The following is a 22,250-nucleotide window of genomic DNA, read 5'->3' on the forward strand; positions in this document are numbered from 1 at the left end:
GTAATTTTAAAAATTTACGGTCTGAAAATGAATTCTAATTGTGAGATGATATTAGAGTACAAATCTTGTACTTTGTAAGCATAATAAAAGCACTGCCAGGTAGATAGCTCTGCTTTACAAAATCCAATTTCCTTTGAAGAAGAGTGAAAACAGCATTCTGCTTCATCTGTGACATTTTATGCAAATTACTTAATGAGCTAATTTACATATAACCATAAACTGGGTCTTATGGTCAATGCATATCGTGCCTTGGGGCAGATCTGCATAGAGGCTTAGGTGTTCAAGTGGCAAGTATTAATTTCTCCGTGAAATGTCACCAACATTAAATTCCAAATCAGAAAAAAAACCCTTACTGGATACCATTCCTGCCCATGGTATGAGGATAACTATTTCTGTGGAGGTCAGACTCCTAGCACGTGCACTGGTGCTCATGCATACAAAATCTGTGGTATAAAAATTTGCATGATTTCTGCTTTAAGTTCTTTAAACAGCTAACAAGTAAACTCTACCACGCTTATACACGATGTAAACCGAATAAAGAAAAAGGGTGAAGGTGAAAACAGCTGTATTAATGTGCAGACCAAGGTGGATGCAAAATGGAGGAGCRAAATAACACATTTGTAGAAGATAGAATTAGATCAACAAAAGACTGCAAATGCTATAATTTAATTAAGAAAATATATGAGTCAGCCATTTGCAATAAATCAGTCTACATTTGTGTTGACATCAGTCAAAGAAGGGGGAAGAGCATTTTATTAGATAAAGGAATCAGTAGATGTCAGTAGATGTAAAAATAATCCTCCAAAATGAACATTTACCTGCTTGCTAAAAGGYGAAGGCAAGAGCCTGAAGCCTGAAGCGTGACTGATAAAAATACCCAGGGGGAATGGACAAAATTCAGGGTTACATTTAATTAATTTGAACTTCAATAAAGCTCTGAAGTAAAGGCAGGATTTCAAGTGCAAAAGCCTATGGATTGCCCTTGAAATTGGCTTGTCATTCCCACTAGTCGGCACTGAAATCATTTTGCACTCTAATCAATCAACAGGACAAATACTGCAAATATTCAGAACTTTGAATTAGGCAAGTGATATCCCACTGAGCCAGCTTCCAATTAAGCTCAGCTGAACTACACTAGCAGTAGTGGCAAGAATAATTTTTCACACATTAAAATAGCCAGGACCAAAATACTTCAGTGAGCCTTTCACRATTACTGGTTATCTCATAAGAACCACAATAATGCTTATTTAATTTGGGATGATTTATTGAAAAACATCTAACTATATAGTCAAWTACTTTGGAAGAAATAACAAGCCTGATCTCAAAAGCGAGCTGCCACTTTGGAAAGTCAATTCTATATTATTGTTAAAAAAAAAAAAAAGTCTTCTCAAAGGTTTAAAATTAATKACAGTCCATACTTTATTTAAAATATGTATCAGTAACAATCATGTCAGTTGGGTGTTTTTCAGACATGCATTTCCTTCTGAATAATTACAGTTAAGATCAATATATATCACATAAATGCTATTCCGATAAAAAGAAACCTACATGGGATTTGTGTACTATGCCATGGGCTTAATGAATCATTTAGAAAACACTGGATGACATTTGAAGTCAAACCATTCAGTTGTTAAAATCTAAAGCTACCCATCCAGCATGTCACCACCAGTGACAGCTTCTGCTTTTTCAACTTTTTAAAGCACTTGCTTCTACTTCTAAAGATAAATAAGTCCTGGAAAACGACTTGAGTATAATCAAGTATTAGCACTATGAAATTTATCTTGTTATTATGTAACAGGCTATAGAAATAAACTGTATTTTTCACTAGATGATTTTTTCCCCACCCAAATTATTATGCCCTGTTTGCAGCATCTGCCTTTGGGACCTTGCAGAAGGGTCTTCAGGTCTGAGGAACTGCCGACCTCCTCCTCACTGACCTGGAGCAGAGATACCCTGCCTGCAGCTGAGTTTTAGAGAATTTATCCTAGCTGACCTCGAACTGGCCATATATAAGGCAATTCACTAATGTAAAGATAAATTATTCAATTCAACTCAACACGAAACTCAAACAGAGAATTTTGAATTTAATGCTGCTTGGACCTTGCCACCTTCATGCAGACTGGAAGCAGAAATTGCAGTCTTACAGTTTCACAAGGTCTTTGTCATTATCCTTCTAGTCAGAGAAGCTTCAAATTGCAAAAACAGGGAAAAAATAAACAGAACCACAGTCAAGTATTGAAGCATATTGAACCTTTCCTCTACGGTGAGGCAGCTCTAGTGGGCAGGCTGCCCCTCACAGTGCTGCAAGTGCCCAATACTCAAACCAAGGGACACGAGGAAGGACTCTCAGACTCTCTGCCACTGCCAAAATAGTTCCCTCTATATAGCTAGAAGTCTCCTTTTCTCCAGAACCTGGAGTCTTGTTTCTTCAGAACCAGGACCTGCTTTCACTACCAGTATCCTTCTTTAAAATCCTTGAAATTCCTACTTCAACACTAGGGTATGAGAGGTTTCAGGGAAAGAGGGACAGAGATGTGGATTTATTTTCTCTGTCTCTTTCCACTCTTGTGGATATGCTTGGGGGATGTGATGGGAAATCAGCAATGAATCGCAACAAGAGATCCTACAGACTTGCTTTCTTTTAGAGGTCATCACAAGAGCAATAAGCAAATGAAAATCTCATACAGGAAAGCTGAAAAAAAATGAAGAGAAAAAAAGGATCAGTATTAAGATGACACRAGGTGATTCAAATAGATGGCAAGAAGAGGGATATGTAAGGACTAAAAAGAATTTGAGGTAGATAAATAGAAAGATAAAAGTTAATAAAGCAGTCAGGAAAAGCAGCAAACAGAAGAGATACRGAAAACATGTATGATACTGTATTTATGCATTCTTCCTGAAACTGGACTCAGTTCAAGATGTTAGCTGCCGAACAGTTACAAAATGTCTTGTTTATTGGGATTCTTTTTGCTAAATCTGTCTTTTGTAGGTAAGAGTCAACCCCCCCCAGGCTGGCAAGATTTAGCAAGTAATGCAGTAGCTCCCTGGGATATCCATACTTTAGCATCACAGATCTTCCAAACATGCCTGTGTAACTCGGAGTCCTTGTGAAATAGCTGAAAACTGTTCTCATTTTATTGGTGAGAAAAGTGAACCAACAGGAAAGAAATAATGTAAGAAACAAGCATGGAGTTAGAAGCCCTAATCTCTGTTTTCCAGTACTGGACTATGCTCTGGCCTTTTGCATTTTCTTTGTCCTCAGATTCGCCCTTCAACTTAGTATTCATCATTTTACTACGATCTTTTGTAACCATGAGAACAAATARGGCACAAATTCTCAAGCATGTACACCCTTAAAAACCTCTACCACTAAAACTCCTTAGAAATGCATACCTGGCTAATGACATTCATTCTTAGAGATGTGACATTGCCAGAGGAAAATCTGATGCCATAGGTGAACTGTAATTCCAGGTATGTTTCAAATTATCTCCTGTGCATCCTCCTACCTACCCATCTACCTCCACAGAAATTTAAGGGCTTTAAACCTATGAACCAATAACAATCCTTCTTTTAGAAAATGTATGAATTGTATTATTCTAATGCAAGCACCTATTTAAATTGATTCTACCTCTTTTATTATAAGGAAAACCAAGGAATTCACTTCACTGAATTGATGCTATTGATAGTGGCAGGACCAGTGAACAAGCAGGCATTATCACTGGATCTTTATGAACAGCAGCATTTGAAAGGAAGGCTATCAAATGTTATGGTGGGGCATTCATTTGTCTTGATTAGAAACTGCTTATTAGAGTTTCTGATGATCAAGAAAACATCTTCTGCTGTATCTGATATATTTATATAAAATGTATACCACATATATATATGTTTAATTGTTTTTATGACATGCTCAAGAAAGCATAGTCAATCTGCCATCTATGTACGTGTTGCAATCTGGGCAAAAAATTCACCCATGCTACAATCCTCAGTAAGGATCGCAGTCAGTAAATATGAATCTAACTCCCCAGAAAATGAAGGAAGTATGAGCTCAATTTGCAGAGAACAGTCTTTTGCAAATGATCTAATTACTGTAAAATGTAACAAAACAAATAAGTCAAGCCCCATAAACTAATATGGTTTTTAAAATTTTCAGGCCTTCGTCACTAGGTGGCACTAAAATAATAATAACAATAACAATAATAAGAAGATATGGTCTCATAAATATTATTTTACATGTAAAATTTACACTTTGGGAGGGGGTCATTAGCACTTTCTCCTTTTTCTCTGGTAATAATTTTTCATTAAAGTTACAACAATTAGATTCTTGAGTGCCAGTGAGTCAAAGAACTTGAGAATATTAAAAAGTAGATCAGAAAAAAATCTCCAAATGCTGAACACAGTAGGTCCCAGCTCTGGGAGGGCAGACATCCTTTATTTTTCCTCACAAAGGATCCTTAATACCAAAATAAGCACCTGAATTTTCAATGGCGTCATGAGTTGGATTTATAATACTTACAACACAGAAAGCTTTACAGTTAAAATTTCTCAGTCACTCCTCTCTCTAAATGTCTGCCTTTCCAAGCACTCTATAAGTGTTTAATGATCTTAGTCACCTAGTGTTTAACACAAAGTAAACACTAAATATTGAGATTTTTTTCCAGTTTACTTGCTACCTCCCTAAAGATACTCTTCACTCATTCCACAGTTACTTTACTTGCATTTATTGATTAAACATGTCTAATTAGAATCTCTTGAAATGACATTCAATAAACTAAAAAGCAAACAAACTCACATAAAATAAGGAACTGCATTAAAATCTATGTATATTTTCTAAAATTAAGAAACATTCAACATTTATAAAAAGTTGAAAATCTTGGCCAAAGCAGTCCTTATACTTTAACTCACTACAGAGAGACGATTCATCCATTTTAAGTAATGTTATTTTGATAGCTGAATAAATCAGAAATATTACTCTGGGAATACTGAAAATTGAAGAAAATACGGTCAGCTTGCTGAAGATCTAATCAGATACTAGTGCTGCTGATTTTCAATCTACTGGGGTTTGTTGCTATGCTACTTCTACCTCATGGCTAAATCAGCTTGGTGACCCAGTTGTATCTATACATATTAAATGAGCAATACTGAAAGAGATCTGATTTCATCAGGCTTTCGTCTCCTAAAGAAATCCAGCTTTGCTGCTTTCTTTTCCCTTCTTTTCCTGCTGCTGTAGGCTCTGTAATAGGATTTTAGGGTTAATCCCAAGAATAACTGAATGTTGAATAAGGCCAGTTACTATCTATATTTCAGCAGTGAGAGGATATTATACATATTTATCAGAAGCCATTTAGGGAATAGTAAGAAAGCAATTTGCAAAGTTTTATCGGCACGTATCTCAGTACAACCCTGAAAAAATTGAGACAGTTCAAGGAATAAAGGCTTGTAATCTGACATAGCAAGAGTCTAATGCGTGGTATTAAAGTTCAGCATTTGGATCTTGGTCTAAGATAACTGTTTTCTCCTATTCTAGGACTTACAAAGAACTAGTCTTCAGCTACACAGCATATCTCCACATATGCTTTGTAGCGAAAATACGAAAACCTCATTCTAGGTTAGTAGGAATACCTCTTTATTTTCTGATTGTTATTTCAAGTGCAGGATGAAATAAAATTAAGATGATATATCAATTTAAAATAGTGGTGTTTCTTCATATTTAAAATACATCACATTTTCAGTGATCAGTGATGGAGATACATATACACTACGGAAAGAATACACATAGGCAAGCTGCAAAAATGTTTAATACCAATTTAATTTGCTAAAAGGATCTTGAAGACTCAAAAGTAACTATGTTCAACAATCACATAACTGATATGTCAAGAAATATCAACTGAAGAATTACTGCAACACAGAATGAGCTAGATCTTTGCAAAAGGAATAAATACTTGGTCAAAATCTGCTCTGTTAACTTTGCTAAGCCCTCCAGTCAGTTTAATTATCTGCACACAACTGAAAGCAAACCAAGTGCAGAAGGACTAGTGCTGGGCCCAGAAGGTCAGACTGGCTGCTGCATGTCCTCCACCAGCAGTGGTGGATGTCAGSTCTGGTTCTCCTGGGCTCCAGGTCTCCTAGCAAGTCAAACTCATTTACGGTCCTTTCAGACTATTGTGCCTAAGTTAATATATATAGAAATATGTACACCATGTGYTCCCAAAGTCTACCAAAGATTTAACTGCTCTCCGTGCTGCTGTGATCTGCCTCACTTGTCACCTGCCCTCATGCAGCCAGGTGCAAGTGGTTTTGAGCTTGAAGCACCATTGGCTAGGTGAAAAAGGTCAGACCAAGGTTTGACCATTCAGCTGGGTGTTGGGACTAAGAACAGCAATCCAAGGCACCAAATTACGAGCGACAGACACTCTAATTGAAGGATTGCTGTCATCACTGAGGCAGGCTGGGAAAGCATGAATCCTCAACATGCGAGGCCTGCTAAAAGCTAAGAAACATGTAAGAGCAAACCTATATTAACTAGTGGAACCATGAGGTACAGCCATGCTGCTCTGCTAATATTTATATAGTTACACACTCTGCTAATGCTTATATACTGCTAATAGAAAGACATGGGAAATCTGGAAAGCAAAGAAACCAATGCCATATGCTGTTAGGAGTCTGATTTTTTGACATGTGATAGCTATAGGAGCAGACAATAACAATCTGTATTGATGCCCAAAGTACTCCTTCAAAGAGGAGCAGACACCTTTTCTAGACATCTAGAATTGTAAGTTATAAAGCACAGCAATAATGTACAATTTCCAACAACATCCCTGCTCCTGACATCCAAAATTAGAATTTCTGTGTGTAATTTCCATTTCCTTTGGCTCTTTGTCCACTCAAGTATCCTCTTTAGTGCTTTATGGCAAAATGAAACAGATCTCATTTTATGATTTACCAACATTTCTCACTTTCACTGTACCTTTTAACTGTACCTTTTCAACAAAAGGTACAGTTAATAAAACAACTGATATGAGAACAAAACAAGTAGTAACATGAAGAAAAGTGTAAGAGTTAAGTTCCTAATCTTCTCCTTAAATCACAGATTCACAGAATAGTTGAGTTTGGAAGGGACCTCTAGAGATTATCTAGTCTAACCCCCCCTGCTCAAGCAGGGACATGTAGAGCACGTTGCATACGATCACATCTAGGATTCCAGATTGTGAATATCTCCAGAGAAGGAGACTCCACAACCTCTCTGGGCAGCATCTTCCAGTGCTCTGTCACCCTAAGAGTAAAGAAATTCTTCCTCATATGGAGATGGAACTTCCTGTGTTTTAATTTGTACCCATTACCCTTTATCCTGTTGCTGGTCACTACCAAGAAGAGTTTGGTAGCAACCCTACATTTCCACCTACATTTTCTGCTCAAGTGTTCGTACATGTTAGTAAGATCCTCTCTCAATGCTTGTCACTTGTTTTTGAATTTGTTTAATGGCCACTGGCTCCTTGTTTTCTCAACCAAAAGGAAATAGTAGGATTCTGCTCATCCAATTTTGGCCGTTTTTAACTTGTAAGTCTCATGCAGGACAGTGATTCCTCCTCTGGGCAGTGGCAACAAACAAGCACTTCCAACCTGGCATTTCTCCGGAGGGTGTCTTAGATCATCAAAATGAATGGTCTTGGAATTGTGTAAGTATAACCTGGACAATAACTTAAAAGGAGATGTTTAACTTTTAGATAGTTAAAATTAGACGAAAGAATTCTAACATGAGCTGTAGCTTCAAAATATTGCAGCTTTCAGAAAGAGCACTTACGCATAAATAAAGCTTCTACATGCTTCTACAAAAGCTTCCCAAGCTTTTGGGGAAAAAAAAAAAAAAAAAAAAAAGATAAAAAAGATCACCTCTTGTGGTCAAATGTCCAAAAGTAGCATATGTATAAATCTATCCCTAAATTCAGATGATTTTTTTTTTAATCCTAGATGAAAAATACATTTATCTTTATAATTTATTCAGAACTGAAGTTTAAAAGGTCATTTTAAATGAGATATTGGGACAAAAGTTTTGGAACATAGTCTTTCCTTCATTCAAATATTTTCTTTCTGTACTTCATAGAAAGAGATTGGGTATGTTCAGGGGATTTTCATAGAAACGTGTGTTGGTGAGTGTGGAATCGGGCTGCCTCTACTTTTTCTAGGGCTTCTTAGCTCAAGCATGGCTCTGAACTGCTCATGTCAAAATGACTTCTGAAAATTTACTGCTAGTGGTAATTCTCAGAGAGAAAATACAGTTTTACCCTAAACTACCAATATTATGTTTCACATTATGTTTCAGGTACTTTATGCCATACTGGTATAATATTTTCACCCAAATATTACCAATATTCGCAAGCCTCATGGGGAGTATTTATTGCTGTGATCGTAAATTCACACTTCATTTTCAAACCCTTAATAATGGATTACTCTGTTTGTCTCTTTATAACCTCTTGCTGTTCTGTCTTATTGAACAGTATTGTGGGGCTGGTTAAACTGAAGATAATATGTAAGTTTTAAGTATACTAAGGATAAAAGAAAGCCTAGCAGTGAAACAGGTCTGTTAGTAGATAGATATGGCTAAACTGTTAAGTTAACAGAGAAAAGACAAAAAGTACATGGTAAATGTCCTCTGTTTAGAAAGGTGAAGGCTAATGTATTCATTTCACACAAGGACGATGAAGTACTTTCTAGTCCATTATTAACTAAGGAGGATGATAAACAACTACTGGAGATAAGCTTTTAATTCAGTGAGCAAAATAAACAACACACAAACCCAAACAAAAAAAAAAGATCTTGATTTAAGGCCAAAAAGGACAATGAGGTGGTTCAGTCTGACCTCATGCATACTGTCTCACCACCTGCATATCACTGGCCCTTGAAATTCCCATGGTTACTCCTTTAATAGACCTAAATGATTATGTTTAGTGGTAGATGTTTGCTTGAAGAACATCTTCCAGGAAAGTATTAAATATTGATATGAAGACAACAAGAACCTTTCTTCACAATTTGATGCAGTATAGAAGCATATTAACTATTTATTTGCCATTCAAAACTATCAGGCCTCAGCTATTGATTCTTGTGATGCCTTTAGCTGACAGTTTTGGAGTCTTTATAGATGCAAGAGCTTTCCCCAGTGACAGCACTTCTTCCCTTATCACAATAAGTTCAGTTCTCAGACTTTTTATTTATACTCTCTGAAGCAGCCAAAAAACAAGAATCAAATTTTATGAGTGTGTCTGACATTCAACTTCCCAGATGACTCATTCTGGACTTTGAGACCAAGCAATCAACTGTAAACCACCTTCTGTCCTGAGAGAAGGCAGCTACAATCAGTTTTTGTAAAATCTGAGCCAATATATTTTCCATTACACACAGTGTGTGTGTGTATATATATATATATATATGTATGTAACAGTATTCAGCCTGAATAAAGGAGACAGATATCTGAAAATCGAGTTTGAATACTTATTGCCTACCTCCTAAGAAAGTGAATCATCAATCCATATACTATTTAGACGGAAAACTGCCTCCAGCCATGTGACTGAAGCTGCACCAGTCTTTAGGATTCATCATGTCAGATGAAGATTGCAAGAAATCTGAATCCCGGTAGCCTTTTGCTTTTTCTTGATACAAAACCGCTTTTCTAAGGATCAGACTTCTGTTGACAACAACTAACCTCATTTCAAAGAGTTAAGTAATACAACATCCTCCTACACCTTCCTCACTATTCCAACTCCACCTATAAGTCAGTGTCATTGACTCTTTTTTTCAACTGTCTTTTCATGTAGAAAAAAAAAATATAAAAATAAAACTGTAATTCTTTGAACAGCCAAAATTTAATGAATGTTTTGATCTATTCTGATCCATTTTGATTTCTTATTTTCATTCATTCTATTAAGAAAATAAAATCTTTCTAACTCTTAATAACTGCTGGCTTTCCACAGTTAACAAAATTTTTACTGGGTCCCTCAGTTGGCTCTCTCGTTATTTGCAGAATACACCTCGTTACATCTGCTCTACATGTCTTCCAGAGATATTCTCCATACATCTATTTACAAATATATCTAGTATAGGTCTACCTGAAATTAATAGTAATGCAACATTTGAGTCATTATTTTGAATGTATACTGTTTATAAGCTCTGCTTTATGCCTGCACATGCAAAGCTCGTAAAATATACCTTTCTGAAAATATATGGAGTAGTTTGTTCCCTGAATAGGAAGGTAGAAGAAGATAATGATCAAGAAGCGCGAAAGATCCTCCCATGAAGGTATGTTCCTCTGTAGCTATAGTTCCCCTTTGTCTTGAAAATGAGCAGTTATACTTAAAAACTTCAAGGTCAAGATACAATTAGATGTTTCAAGGATAAGAAAATCACCAAGCTCCATGCTCATCTCTAAACATGTTTCAGGCTGCTTTTCACTGACTGAGAAGAAAAGAGAATAATATATATTTGTTTATTGCCTTACAGAGCTATGATTTTGAGGACACTATACTTAATAGTAGCTACTGTGATTTGTTACTTGGCATGCTCTAGGAGTAAATCAATACGAGTGACAGTCAGGCAGACCAACAGCTGGAGTTTCTCTTTCTTTCTTTTTTCTTTTTTTGAATTTGTCAAATGATGGAAAAGATGGCAGACATCTATATTTTCTCCTCAATATTGTCTGCTGTGGAAAATGGAAAAACAAAGACTGAAGAACATTAGTGAGTCTGGCAAGCTCCATGGCAAGCTCCTTYATACAGACGACCTATTCAGTTCTTCCTCTAGATCCAACCCTGCTGCCATATTAGTGCCAGTAACTCACCCTGATATTGTTAACATGTTGCATTTCTTCCTCAGAGAGTCATGTTATTTACAATTCTTAATCACCACCGATCCCTTCTGGGTCAAAATTTAAAATCAGAGGAATAATATATATCTTTAGTGAATTTTAATTTGTAATTTAATTTAAAGAAAATTTCAATTTTAAAATTATTTTTTAAAACATCTTTAAATGGAAGTAAGTTAATGAAGAAAACTGGCCTCAACTTAACTTTAAAAACTACAATTCTGGAATCTTTTACCAACTGAATAGAAGTAAATAAAATACACTCAAAAAATCTAAATCTAGTAAAGAAAGCATATGCTTAGCATGTTAACAGGCTGCAAAGTCTAGCATCCTCCTCCCTTCAGTAGTGCTTCCAGATAAGGTCTCCACATGTTGTATTTGCCAAGTTTTCAGACACACTTAAGAAATACCTCTTAAGGCAGTAGAAAGAGGGAGTGTATCCCTCAATCTAAGAGAATATAAATGTAATCTGAAGTGTGGAATACAGGAAGGAATAGGCATCTGAAAAGGAAAGGATCTTTTTGCTGGAAAACCTCATTGCCACACATCCTGGTAGCTGGTATTAGGTTAATCAAATCATAACTGATATTATGATTAGGAAGGCTAGTATTAACTTGGGAGTAAAGGGTGCAAATGAACAGTTTGCCATTCACTGACCAATCGGAATTACACAATAAGTTGCCATTCATAATCTGTGGAAAAATAGAATGTTTGATTGATTAGATGAATAGTTCTTTTTTTCCTTGAAGACAATTCAGCTTGGATATCCTTCCTTTTGATTTTAGTTTGCACACAAGAACTGCGTAAAAGCTGGAGACGAGCTTTCAATTTCCTGACACCTGGATGCCATTATTGCTAGTATGCTCATAACATCTAATTTCCAGTTTCTAAACAGTAAGTAGTAGTTTGGATTATTACAAAGGGTGATGATTCTAAGCAGTCCTCCAGCTCCTGCCTTTACGTCTGTGGTTTTACATTGGTGTTTCCCTTTGAGTGATTTCCCCGCCTCTACAGACTTGAAGTTGGAATACGTTTCTCCTGCACACTGCAGCGTTCCCACCATCATAAACAAATTATAGTCTCAGTGTCAACATTCAAAACCAAGTCACTGAATCATAGCGTGCTGGGATGGAACTGCTGCCCCTATCATCTACCACTTACTGCTATCAAAGCATATAACCGGATTAGTGGGAAAACRGCTGTATTATTCATACATTTTAAGCTCTTTCTAACAGCAGGTTTCCTTTCTGCAACAAAGTGTAGCATTTCAGATAAGAAAAATGCAAATCCCAGAGGAAATCATGACATATTAACCCCTGGCAGTCTTCATGCAACTTAATAGTTCTTTTCAGTCCTTTCTGCACAGAAGTAAGTGCAAAAATTAAATCAGTAGAACTAATATATCTTAGCACATCACTTTTAAGCTCATTGTTCCCCAGGATTTCTCCACATCCCAGACATGGTTGATTAAATCACCCCGTCACTTTCTAAAAATGACTGACAAGTGCTTAAATCTGTGTCTCATATGTGGGCATGAATTGCCACACATATGTGTTTTGTGGGACAACATTCTGGCAGAGGCGAGCTGCAGAACAGCTCTCTAGTTAACCTCAAATCTTATTACTAATTGCTCTGTGGTTATTAAATCTAACAAGCCATAAAACAACTGTTGCTTTTTTGGCCAAAAAAAACTAGGGAGGAAAGAAAAGTTGTAGAAAACCTCCATTTACTGCTAGTGTTCATAAATGAATCCACTAATATTATGTTACCTGAACATCGTCACTTATTTATTTCAACTTTTGAATTAGGCATTGATGCCTAATTAATACTAGCATGCTTCAAGAGAAAATGTCACGAAGCAGTAATACGAAACATTTTAAACAAATGTATGTTTTTTCCATCTAGACCAATTTTCTTAAATTGTTTTTGGGGGGGCTTTGGTTTTATGAAGGACATACTGGAGATGGTCTTGATTTAGAGTGTATTACTAGTCATGGAATACTATTTGTAGAAAAGGGATGACCTTTCTGTGTATGAATCATTATTCCTCTATACGACCCCTCACATCATTTCAATAAGACATATTGAGACTATTTTAGGATTAGATTAAAATTAATGATTCAGATGACTGTTAGCACTGTACAACGACCTCATGAATCACTAGGCTTTTCTCCAAAAGTATACAAGCAAGGGTAAGTGGAGAAAAATCAACAACAAAATGAAGAAGGTGAAATTTCATACCTGCAAAGAAATCCTTTTAAAATTATATAAATCATTTATAAAGATCTGACAGATCAGAGCTCTGACAATTTTAACCTATTACGTTTCATCTAAAATGTCAAATATTTACATCATAACAGCATACATGAAAAAGTAAGAAGTACTGCAACTAAATTAACTTTGCAACTTTGCAATGGATTACACTTTATAGCAGTTATGCATGTGTACATATTTCTATAAATACACTTGAGAAATATATTTCTATAAATACACTTTTCTATAAATACACTTGAGAACAAATAGCGTAAGATTTGAAAGCACTGTCTTTGGCTGGACTGTGGAAAAAAATAAGATTTAGAAAAGGCTAAAAAAGAATAAATTTCTATGTTTACTTCTATTATGTAAAGAAAATCAAAGAGTGGTACAGGTTATACAAAACAAAAAACGTAAGTTTTTTGTATGAAAACAAGGTCAGTGGGGAGTAAACGAAGGAAAGATTTTGGAAAGCTCTGCAAATCAGGGGATAGCCAGACTCCAGATCTTCCTATGCCAAAAACTGTCATAGCTCCACTGAAGACAGTAATCAATTGCCACCAATTTGGGAGTTGTTTGTTTGTTTGTTTGAAGTAGTGAACCTAACAACATTTCAGCTCTCTAATATCATTACTGAAAAGCTTATCTTTCCTTTAATAAAGACATTACCTTCATTTCTTTTCACTACAACATAGACTAAAGAAAATAATCTAATCCACTATTAAAAACTTTACCAAAGGAAATGCCATTGCAAATTAAAGCTCTTCTTTACTTCTAGGATATAGGTCTAGCTAGACTGACAGTGAAAGAGGAATCAATAAGTGGTTTACAAAGAGATTTCTGATATCAGTATTTCAAGTCTTTCTCCCTGCAGGTTCGTTACAACACAACTATAGAAGTTGAAAAATGCCTACAAAATCACTGCATCGTTACTCAGCACGCAGACTGTTTCTGTCATTAACAGCATGTCAGTGTTGCCATCCTAAATGCTTAGACTCAAAGTTATACAGTTCAACAACTGAAAAAAAAATAAGCAGGAGTCTAGACCATACCATTCAAAACTAAACCAACAAAACTAGCCCATAGTACATTCTCTCCCACCCTCAAATCTCTCTCTTTTTTTTTAATACCTTGAAGAATAGAAATTTGGATTTTAAACAACAGCCAAGTATGAAAAAGACTGAAATGCTCTTCCAAAACACCTGTTTTTAAAGAACGCTTATAAAATTCTGTTTTAAAGAAACCAAAGTTTTAAGTTCAGTGCTCAAGTTTAAAGTGCAGTACTTATGTGAAGTAATAAAGTTTCMCATCATGTCATGTAGTGAAGTATCTCAGCTGCTGAAAAGCCAACCTCTCCTTCWTTTGATAATCTTCTCTCTTTCTGCCTCTCTGACCTACACTTCACATGTGTTGTCCCTGTGCATTTAAATATTGTGAATTTTTAAGACCATGAATGGATACTTCCTTTTATTACATGACCTATTATGGGAAAAATTACCTTGCAACCCATCAAATTGCCAACTGTTGAACTGTTGAACTGACCAAGATTTTTGGTGGTTTATGGCTATGCTTCTTTGGTCACAGTGAATTAATTAAGATAAGCAACTCAAAAGTCTATGGTCTGGAAAAAGAAACCTTCTCGGTATCATTCTTCCTCCAAAGAGAATTTGGCTAAAAGGAAGTTTGTTTAAGCAACTTTTGTTTTGACTGCTTATTAGTTCTTCATTCAATTATGTAAATATGAACACGTACACGATTTTCATTTTGCTTTACAAGAAAACATGCAGCCAAAGATGATATTTTGTTTCTAAGTCTCTTAGCAGCTTAATACTCCAGTCCTTCATATCTGGCATTGAAAATAGTTTGTTTATGATTTTGTTGACAATGCAAACTGTGGTGAAGGTGCAGATACTTACTGAAACTACATTTACAAAGTCATCATCAGACAAGGTCTCCAACATCTCGATGACTGATGTGCGGATCAGCTTCAATGTCAAGCCACTGACACTCCCACTCCTAACAGAAAACCACAGAATAAGAAAAAAACATGACTTTAATGATTTTCATTTAAAATGTAAAATTAAAATAGAATGCATACACCATTCAAATTTGTAATAATTCTCCTGAAGTGCTAATATAGCCCCCAACTCACCATTAGTGATGTTACACTAATGGAAATCCAATTCTGATATTAAAAGTCACAGTTCTGTGACTTAGAAGAAATCATAGTGATGGTCATTTGTTCATTTTAATTTCAAGAAATTTAAGGAGTTTATCACATTCAACTGATGCATTATCACAGCATCTTACATTCCTATGCACAGAGTTACAGTTTTACAATTTCAGATATCTAAACGGCAGCTAGTTTGATTTGACGAAAGACCTAAATTGAAGCACAGAAATAACAATGTTGATAAAATCCACTTCTGATATGGAAGCACTTGACCAAATTTAAAAGCACTCAGTGCAAATTCTCTTATTGAGATTATTTTCCAGCATAAAGCAATCTGTTTGACACATTGAGTTCAATGCCTCCTTCAGTCCCTTGACATTCACTACACACACGAAGCCTTGACAAGACATCAAGAGGGCTTTTTTTTTTAATTTCTTTGCTCAATTTCTATACTACGTGGAATAAATCTCTCAGTATAAATGCCAAATATAGGATGTCTTTTCATATGAAATCAGAAACAGCGGCTACAAATTTGTCATACTATGTCATAACATAGTTCTCTTCCATTGTTACAGAATAATCCAATTTAAAGAACTGGTCAATAAAGACAAAGAGGGCTATATTGACAAAGTGCAATCTTTACTAAAATACACAAATTCTCTTAGCATTTCTTGTTTTATTTTGCAGTTATGTGCAGTATAAGATATATCTATCTATTAAAATAAATTACATTGCTTAGAGATTAATGTTATACAGGAACTAAACTTGGCAATATTTAAATTTGTAAGGTAAAACATGCAAAGTCTACATAAATTTTCATTCTTCAGGCTCATTAAAGCATGATTAAATATAGACTCATGCTTCTACTCATTTACTTCTGGTTTTGTATTTTACAGCAAATTCTGGCATTTACAAGAGAAATTTCCCATTGATTAGTAATTAAGAGGCTGAAAACAGAACAGTATCAAATTGATTCAAAAACACTGTCTTGTATACAACAATTTAAACAACTTGCAGGTTTTGTTTGGGCTGTTTTTTCCTATGTGGTTATTTTGTTCATACACAAGATTTTTTACGCTTGCATATAAGGGCTTCCTAATTCTCTCTACCTTTTTCAGCATATACCAATTTGTGCAATAGATAGGAAGTATTTTTTTTCTCTCTAAAGCCTATATCCATTCATCAGACACTTACGCATCAACTAAAATAAGCATGTCTTTGGGAGAGGCAGCTCCTTGGATATACCTGAAATAAGAAGATATACATTTGAAAATGATACACATTTGAAAAGACTACAATTGTGTTTGATCTTAGAAAATCTGTCATTTCTGAACCAAGGCCAGCTGAACCAGCAGCATCCTCCCATTGCACCTAGTAGAAAACCATGGGCCATTTTCCCTTATTAGTTCTAAGCAAACCAAAATTCAAACAGCAATGGTAAAGCCTAGAAGTAGAATATACTGATCAAAAAACATTATTTTCAGATGCCAGTAACTGAAAAGGGTGAATTCTCTCTCAGAGCTAAAGATTTTGATGGCAAGTGAATGGAAATACTGCATCAGCCCAGCTTCGGGGAAGATAGTTTGTCCATACAAAGATATTTTGTCCATACATAGAATTAGTACGAATCCTGGTATCCATATGCATTGTGCCTTGAGAGACTAACAGAAAAACATTCTGAGAAACAGTGCGAGGCAAGAGCATCGCCTGCGCAGGGCTCTCTTGCTGTCTGAGGTCTGGTGCTTGCTGTGTTCATGTAAACCATGAGGCACATTTGTAAACATTGGTGAACGTCTGGAAGAAGGGTTGAGCCTGATAACCTGAATTACATTTCATTTTGGCTCTTAACCTAAGTATTTAATTGCTTTGTCTTCCTATTTATCTCATAGTCATCCTCATAATGAAAAGGTCTATGTAATGCAACAGTATAACATTGTATATGGAAATTGCACAAGGAAGAGTATAATGCAAATATTGCCTAGAGGGAACAATTAACTGGTTTGAAAGAAAGCAAGCAATGATATTTAAAAGAGAGGACTATTAGCCGCAAAGAATAATTAGAAAAATGTAGTTTTTGAAATCTTACCCAGAAAGTGAGAGATGCATTTGCTTTAAAACGCTATAAAAAAAGCTTACCATGGTCTTCTGCGAACATCATACAGGTCTATTTTGTTTGGAGTTCGGCTTTTATCTACCCATGGGGAAGCTAAAAAAGTTAAAATATATATATATATATAATAAATTCTTTTTGTTCCTGAAGTACTTCAAAAGCTTAACATTGTAATGCACCAAGGTCACAGACTGAACAAATATCAGCATTCTATATAGGTAAGGCAGGTATTTTAGCAATCTATTTTTCAAATATATGTATGATTGACATATGTATATGTATTTATATGATCTGAATGGGCATATCAGCAACTACAATATTTAAACACAGTGTAATATCCAAGACTTCTATCATTATAACACCAACAAAAAACACTATGTTCTTTTGCATACCAGAAAATCCTCAAATTCTACAGACAGATGGACATTGCTGGAGTTACAACTAAGTCTAGACAACTCAAAGTGCTTTGGGATCTAAAGCAATAAGGGACTTTGCAGTTGCCAGAAGGGAAAGAATACAGTTTTTGAGACTTTTTTTTTTCCTTTCCAGTAATCTAAGTATCCAATACTTTACGTATTCAATGACTTGGATAGAATAAGAACTGGGATTGGATACATTTAGTCATTTCATTCAGTATGAAAGATCTCCTTTCTGTCACACTCTTCAGAGCAGGTGAGTCTTTGAAGACTCACATAACTCAGTCTTGCTCTCGCTTTTTGAACACTTCYTTGGCTTAAAATGAAGTCCAAACCACCCCTTTTACCTGTATTAGTAAGCTAAATATCACATTGGTAGGAAAGACAGCCCCAAAGCTTGATTCATCATACTGTGAACATGTCCATGTCCACATCTTTCTAAAGGATTACAAAAATTCAGGGGGTTGGGGAGGGAAATGGGAACATTCAGCACACTATTAGTATCTTAGCTATGACTTTTTCAGATAAGTGTAATGACGATTTGCATTTTTTCATTTTAAGAGTTAGACTGAAGTTTGAGCAAATCAGTTAAACTCTAAGAGTGCTCTTTAACTTGTGCATTCCTTTTCAATATGTGCAGGTAGGGAAAGACAGTCCTCAACTTCAGAGAGTTCTGTAGAAGATTTTTATGAACATTTTTTTTTTGTATTACACTTCTTTAAAACAGCTGTTTTGGAATAATTTTTCTGTTCCACATGTCAAGATGAAGTTTTTTGTAATTAATACATTATCTTCAATTTAAATATACATAACAAGCACCTGCGTATTGGAGTTTCCATGGGAGCAAAAATTACTGCGTTTACACTGTGACTGTGGAAATTTTCATGAGATACTAATTGGTGCTGGATCATGCAAACACTAATTAAGGAAAGTAATGTTTGCTGACAGAAGTAGTTCTATTGATTTTTATGATGTTTTCTACAACAGTAAATATAATCTGGAAGCAAGTGTCTGCATGACTGAACAAATAAGGACTCAGCATTTACTAGCTAAAATTTCATTCACACCAAGGAAGTGCTGAAAACCCATTTCATCCTCAAGAGTCAACTTGACTAAATTATTCACTCATCCGAAGATATCTCTCTGGATTTGCACTTTAATTTTAGATGGCTTTGAATGGTCTCAAACCTATTGACTGGTTTTAGATACATCCTGACTTTAAGGATCTTATTTGAACCACCATTACTGAGAAAGTAAAATTCCCAATGGACAATTCCTATTGATCTCCAATGATCTAATTTTATTTTACTCTGATTTCATGTTTTATAATTTTCAGAAGCTGACAAGTGCTCTCAATRTAAAAATAATTAGAGATTTATAATAATACAGAAAGTGATTAGATATTCACCTCTGGGAAACATGCATTGCCACTGGCCTGCATATTGAACACCCTCTGCAGCCTTTGGGGAAATTGGCTACAGCCTTAAGATGAAAATAAACAYGAAATACACACAAAAAAAGCTAACAACTTCACGCTGAGCCTTATATATAATCTAATGCTTAAACACACATCGCAAACAGATGCCTTGGAATTTGGCTCATGGACTTTGYTCAAGATGTCAGCTCCAGTGTGCGTTTCTCTGTTGCATACTGTTCTCTTTGAACTATGTCAGCCCCAAACAGTTCTCCGTTGCATACATTATGCTTTAGTCATGTTCTCCTTTGATGATTTTCCTGTCTGGCATATGGTTTGATTTGATATTTTATAAATTATTCATTTGGCTTAATATCCCTTCTGCTCTTTGCCCTATGGAGATGTTGGTCTAACCATATTTCAAGTACAATGAAGTTATGCCATTTTTTTACTTCTGCTCATGTATGGTGGAAATTCTCTGTTTTGTTTGGTGTGACAACAGCAGCTTTGCAGAATTACTCAATAATATTTCAACAAAAGCTCAAAAATGATAAGACATGGTATATAAAAATAATAAATAGTCATTGCTTAATAKCCACTAGTATTTCTCATTACAATATGCTTTGCTCTGCTCTACCCAAGACAGAATTTACTTATTTTTGTCCTAACATATGAACCTAATTCGGGGTCAAAGGAAAGGAAAGCAATCTGAATTTGTAACATGAGGAAACAGAAAAAAAATGGTCCTTCAAATGTCTTTTTGTTATCTCAGTTCAAACATTTCCACCTCTGAATGCACATACTGAATCTCATTCTCCATATATATTTTGCTCCCATTTGTTTCACCTAAACTCAGTATTCTTTCACAGCAGGCTGGAGTATCCTGAGAACGTAAGAGAACTTAAATTTGTTTTTGTTTTCTTTCCTATAAGTGCAAACTCTGGAAATTTCAATTTTCATTAGCAARGCTCATGAAAGATAATATAAACAAACCCTGGCTGCAATGTCCACTAACTCAATAAAACTACAAAATGCAAAGTAATCCTATGACTGAAAGATCTGCTTACACAACTGCAAAATTCAGCACAACAGCTTTGAAGAAATGAAGCCCAACTAAATATGTTGAAAGGTTTTCCATATCCTAATGGCAAGATCATAACCACTGCAGATCATGCCCTTTCTTCTAAGATGTCAAGGAAAGAAAAGTTAATGATGCTTAAAGAGACTTATTTCAATGCAGAAAGAATAAATGTACCATTTCTGTGCTAATTGAACCATTTTTTTTTCTTCCTATGCTAAAGTCTCCTTTGAATGTTCAGTTCTTAACAGGAACTATCAGCTATGACAATAATCAGAAAATCTTTTGAAAAAAAAAAAGAAGTTGAAGTCTTAGTTTTTCAAAGCTTTTGATTCATTTTGTATGTATTTCTTTGGGCTTTCTATCCCTTTATCTGCTTCAGTAATGACTTTCTTTGGAGAGTTCAATATCACGGCAGCAAGACGATTGCTTGGCATTAACGCTTAACACCAGAGCAGCTGTGCACAGCAAGTCCTTCATTTGAAGAGCTCCCATTTTATTTTATTAGAAATTGATTTTTAAAGCTGTTCCATTATTAGTTTGTCTAAGCAGGGTGTGCTTCATCACTTGAGTGAAACCTGCTTTGCTGACACGTGGAAAGATGTTTAAGATCTTTATTTTTTATTTATTTTTTTATTGAGGAAAGGAGATAATACTAGCTCTTCTCTATCTGTATTTAATCAAAGACTTTAGTCTTTCAGAAGACTTTATGGGCAAAAGTATTCTTCTGAATAATCACCTTGAGTGTTCGCTTTTCCTTAGCTGTGCATTTCTCCATTTAGTATCTAGTAAGTATTCTTTGTTGTATTACACTGCGGCAAATATTATTTCATATTTTCCCTGAATAGGAAAATTCCCTGAGAATAGATTTGGTGTTGCTGACTGAACAGTGACTCACATTTAACATTAATCTAAATCAAAGGTGTGGTTTTACACTCTAGTAAGTCTTGGGAGCCAAATTTTCTTCAGCTTATTTATTGACATGTCTAGAAAGATTCTAGATCATATTTAGGTGCAAATAAATGCATGGTTAAGCTGTCTGCAATCCAAAACAAAATGTATCCTTTATTAAGGATCTTATCCTTGTACAACAAAATAAACAGAGAAGTGAGGAAGTGATTAATATGGTCTTTGGCAGAAGACACAAAAATACAAAATACTTTTGAATCTGTTTAATTAGTAATTGCTAAAGTAAAAATAATGTGCTTTCCATTGAAGGGTTGTTATGAAGAATTGATTAACAATTATAATTCCCATTAGCTCTGTAATTTTAAGAAGAATTTCAGGTTTAAAGGAGGAACTGGCTAGTTAGCACCTTACACCTCCAAACTTAGCCTCCCCAAATTTGATCAAAAATTGTTCTTTCAAACTTCTGCTTTCTAAAACTTAGCAGTAAAATTAGCTAGATAGATGCCTTAAAAAATGTAAGTAATTTAACATCTGTCAAGCTATATTAAACTGTTTTAATTAAATTAATTTATCTTGGGATAACAAATTTGTCCACAGCTCCCTAGTTAATCATAAATTTAATCTGCAGTCTGATTTACACTGAAGCACTTTTCTGTCTACATAGAGACTACAAGTACCAGAACTCAGAGGACTGATTACAGGATGAAAAGAAGGTGGGCTGGAACCCACTGTTACCTGYTCGTAACAAACTAATTTAAYATTAAAAGAAAAAGTTAAAATTTTGCAGAGACTACTGCTGACTAAGCATTKTTTTTWWWWAAAAAAGCGTTTATGACAAAATGCTGTGCAAGAGTAACAGCCATCAAAGGGCTAATAAATGTATATATGACATTCCTTACAAAACAAATATATTCTTGTAATACCATGAAAGAAATGGAGGTCTGATACTGCAATTCATCGAAAGAAAAAGATTTCAGTAAAATAATAATGGGAGAAAAAATATAGCTACATAAAAAAAAAAAAAATCCAAACATCCTTTGTTAAAATT

At 35.1% G+C, this 22,250-nt stretch overlaps 1 protein-coding gene across 2 annotated transcripts in view; it reads right to left on the minus strand.

The window, feature by feature from the left end:
* CACNA2D1 (calcium voltage-gated channel auxiliary subunit alpha2delta 1) overlaps positions 1 to 22,250 on the minus strand; it is a 336,392-nt gene that overhangs the window by 77,995 nt on the left and 236,147 nt on the right. For both annotated transcript variants that reach the window (XM_026052203.1, XM_026052205.1), the window contains exons 8-10: positions 17,412 to 17,481; positions 16,470 to 16,520; positions 15,019 to 15,118 (exon numbers count right to left, since the gene is read on the minus strand). In XM_026052203.1, the coding sequence (XP_025907988.1) occupies positions 15,019 to 15,118; positions 16,470 to 16,520; positions 17,412 to 17,481 (221 nt within the window). The remainder of the gene's footprint in view (positions 1 to 15,018; positions 15,119 to 16,469; positions 16,521 to 17,411; positions 17,482 to 22,250) is intronic.

Source organism: Nothoprocta perdicaria, unplaced genomic scaffold (assembly GCF_003342845.1).
Source record: "Nothoprocta perdicaria isolate Ctin4 unplaced genomic scaffold, notPer1 scaffold_85, whole genome shotgun sequence".
Taxonomy (NCBI): domain Eukaryota; kingdom Metazoa; phylum Chordata; class Aves; order Tinamiformes; family Tinamidae; genus Nothoprocta; species Nothoprocta perdicaria.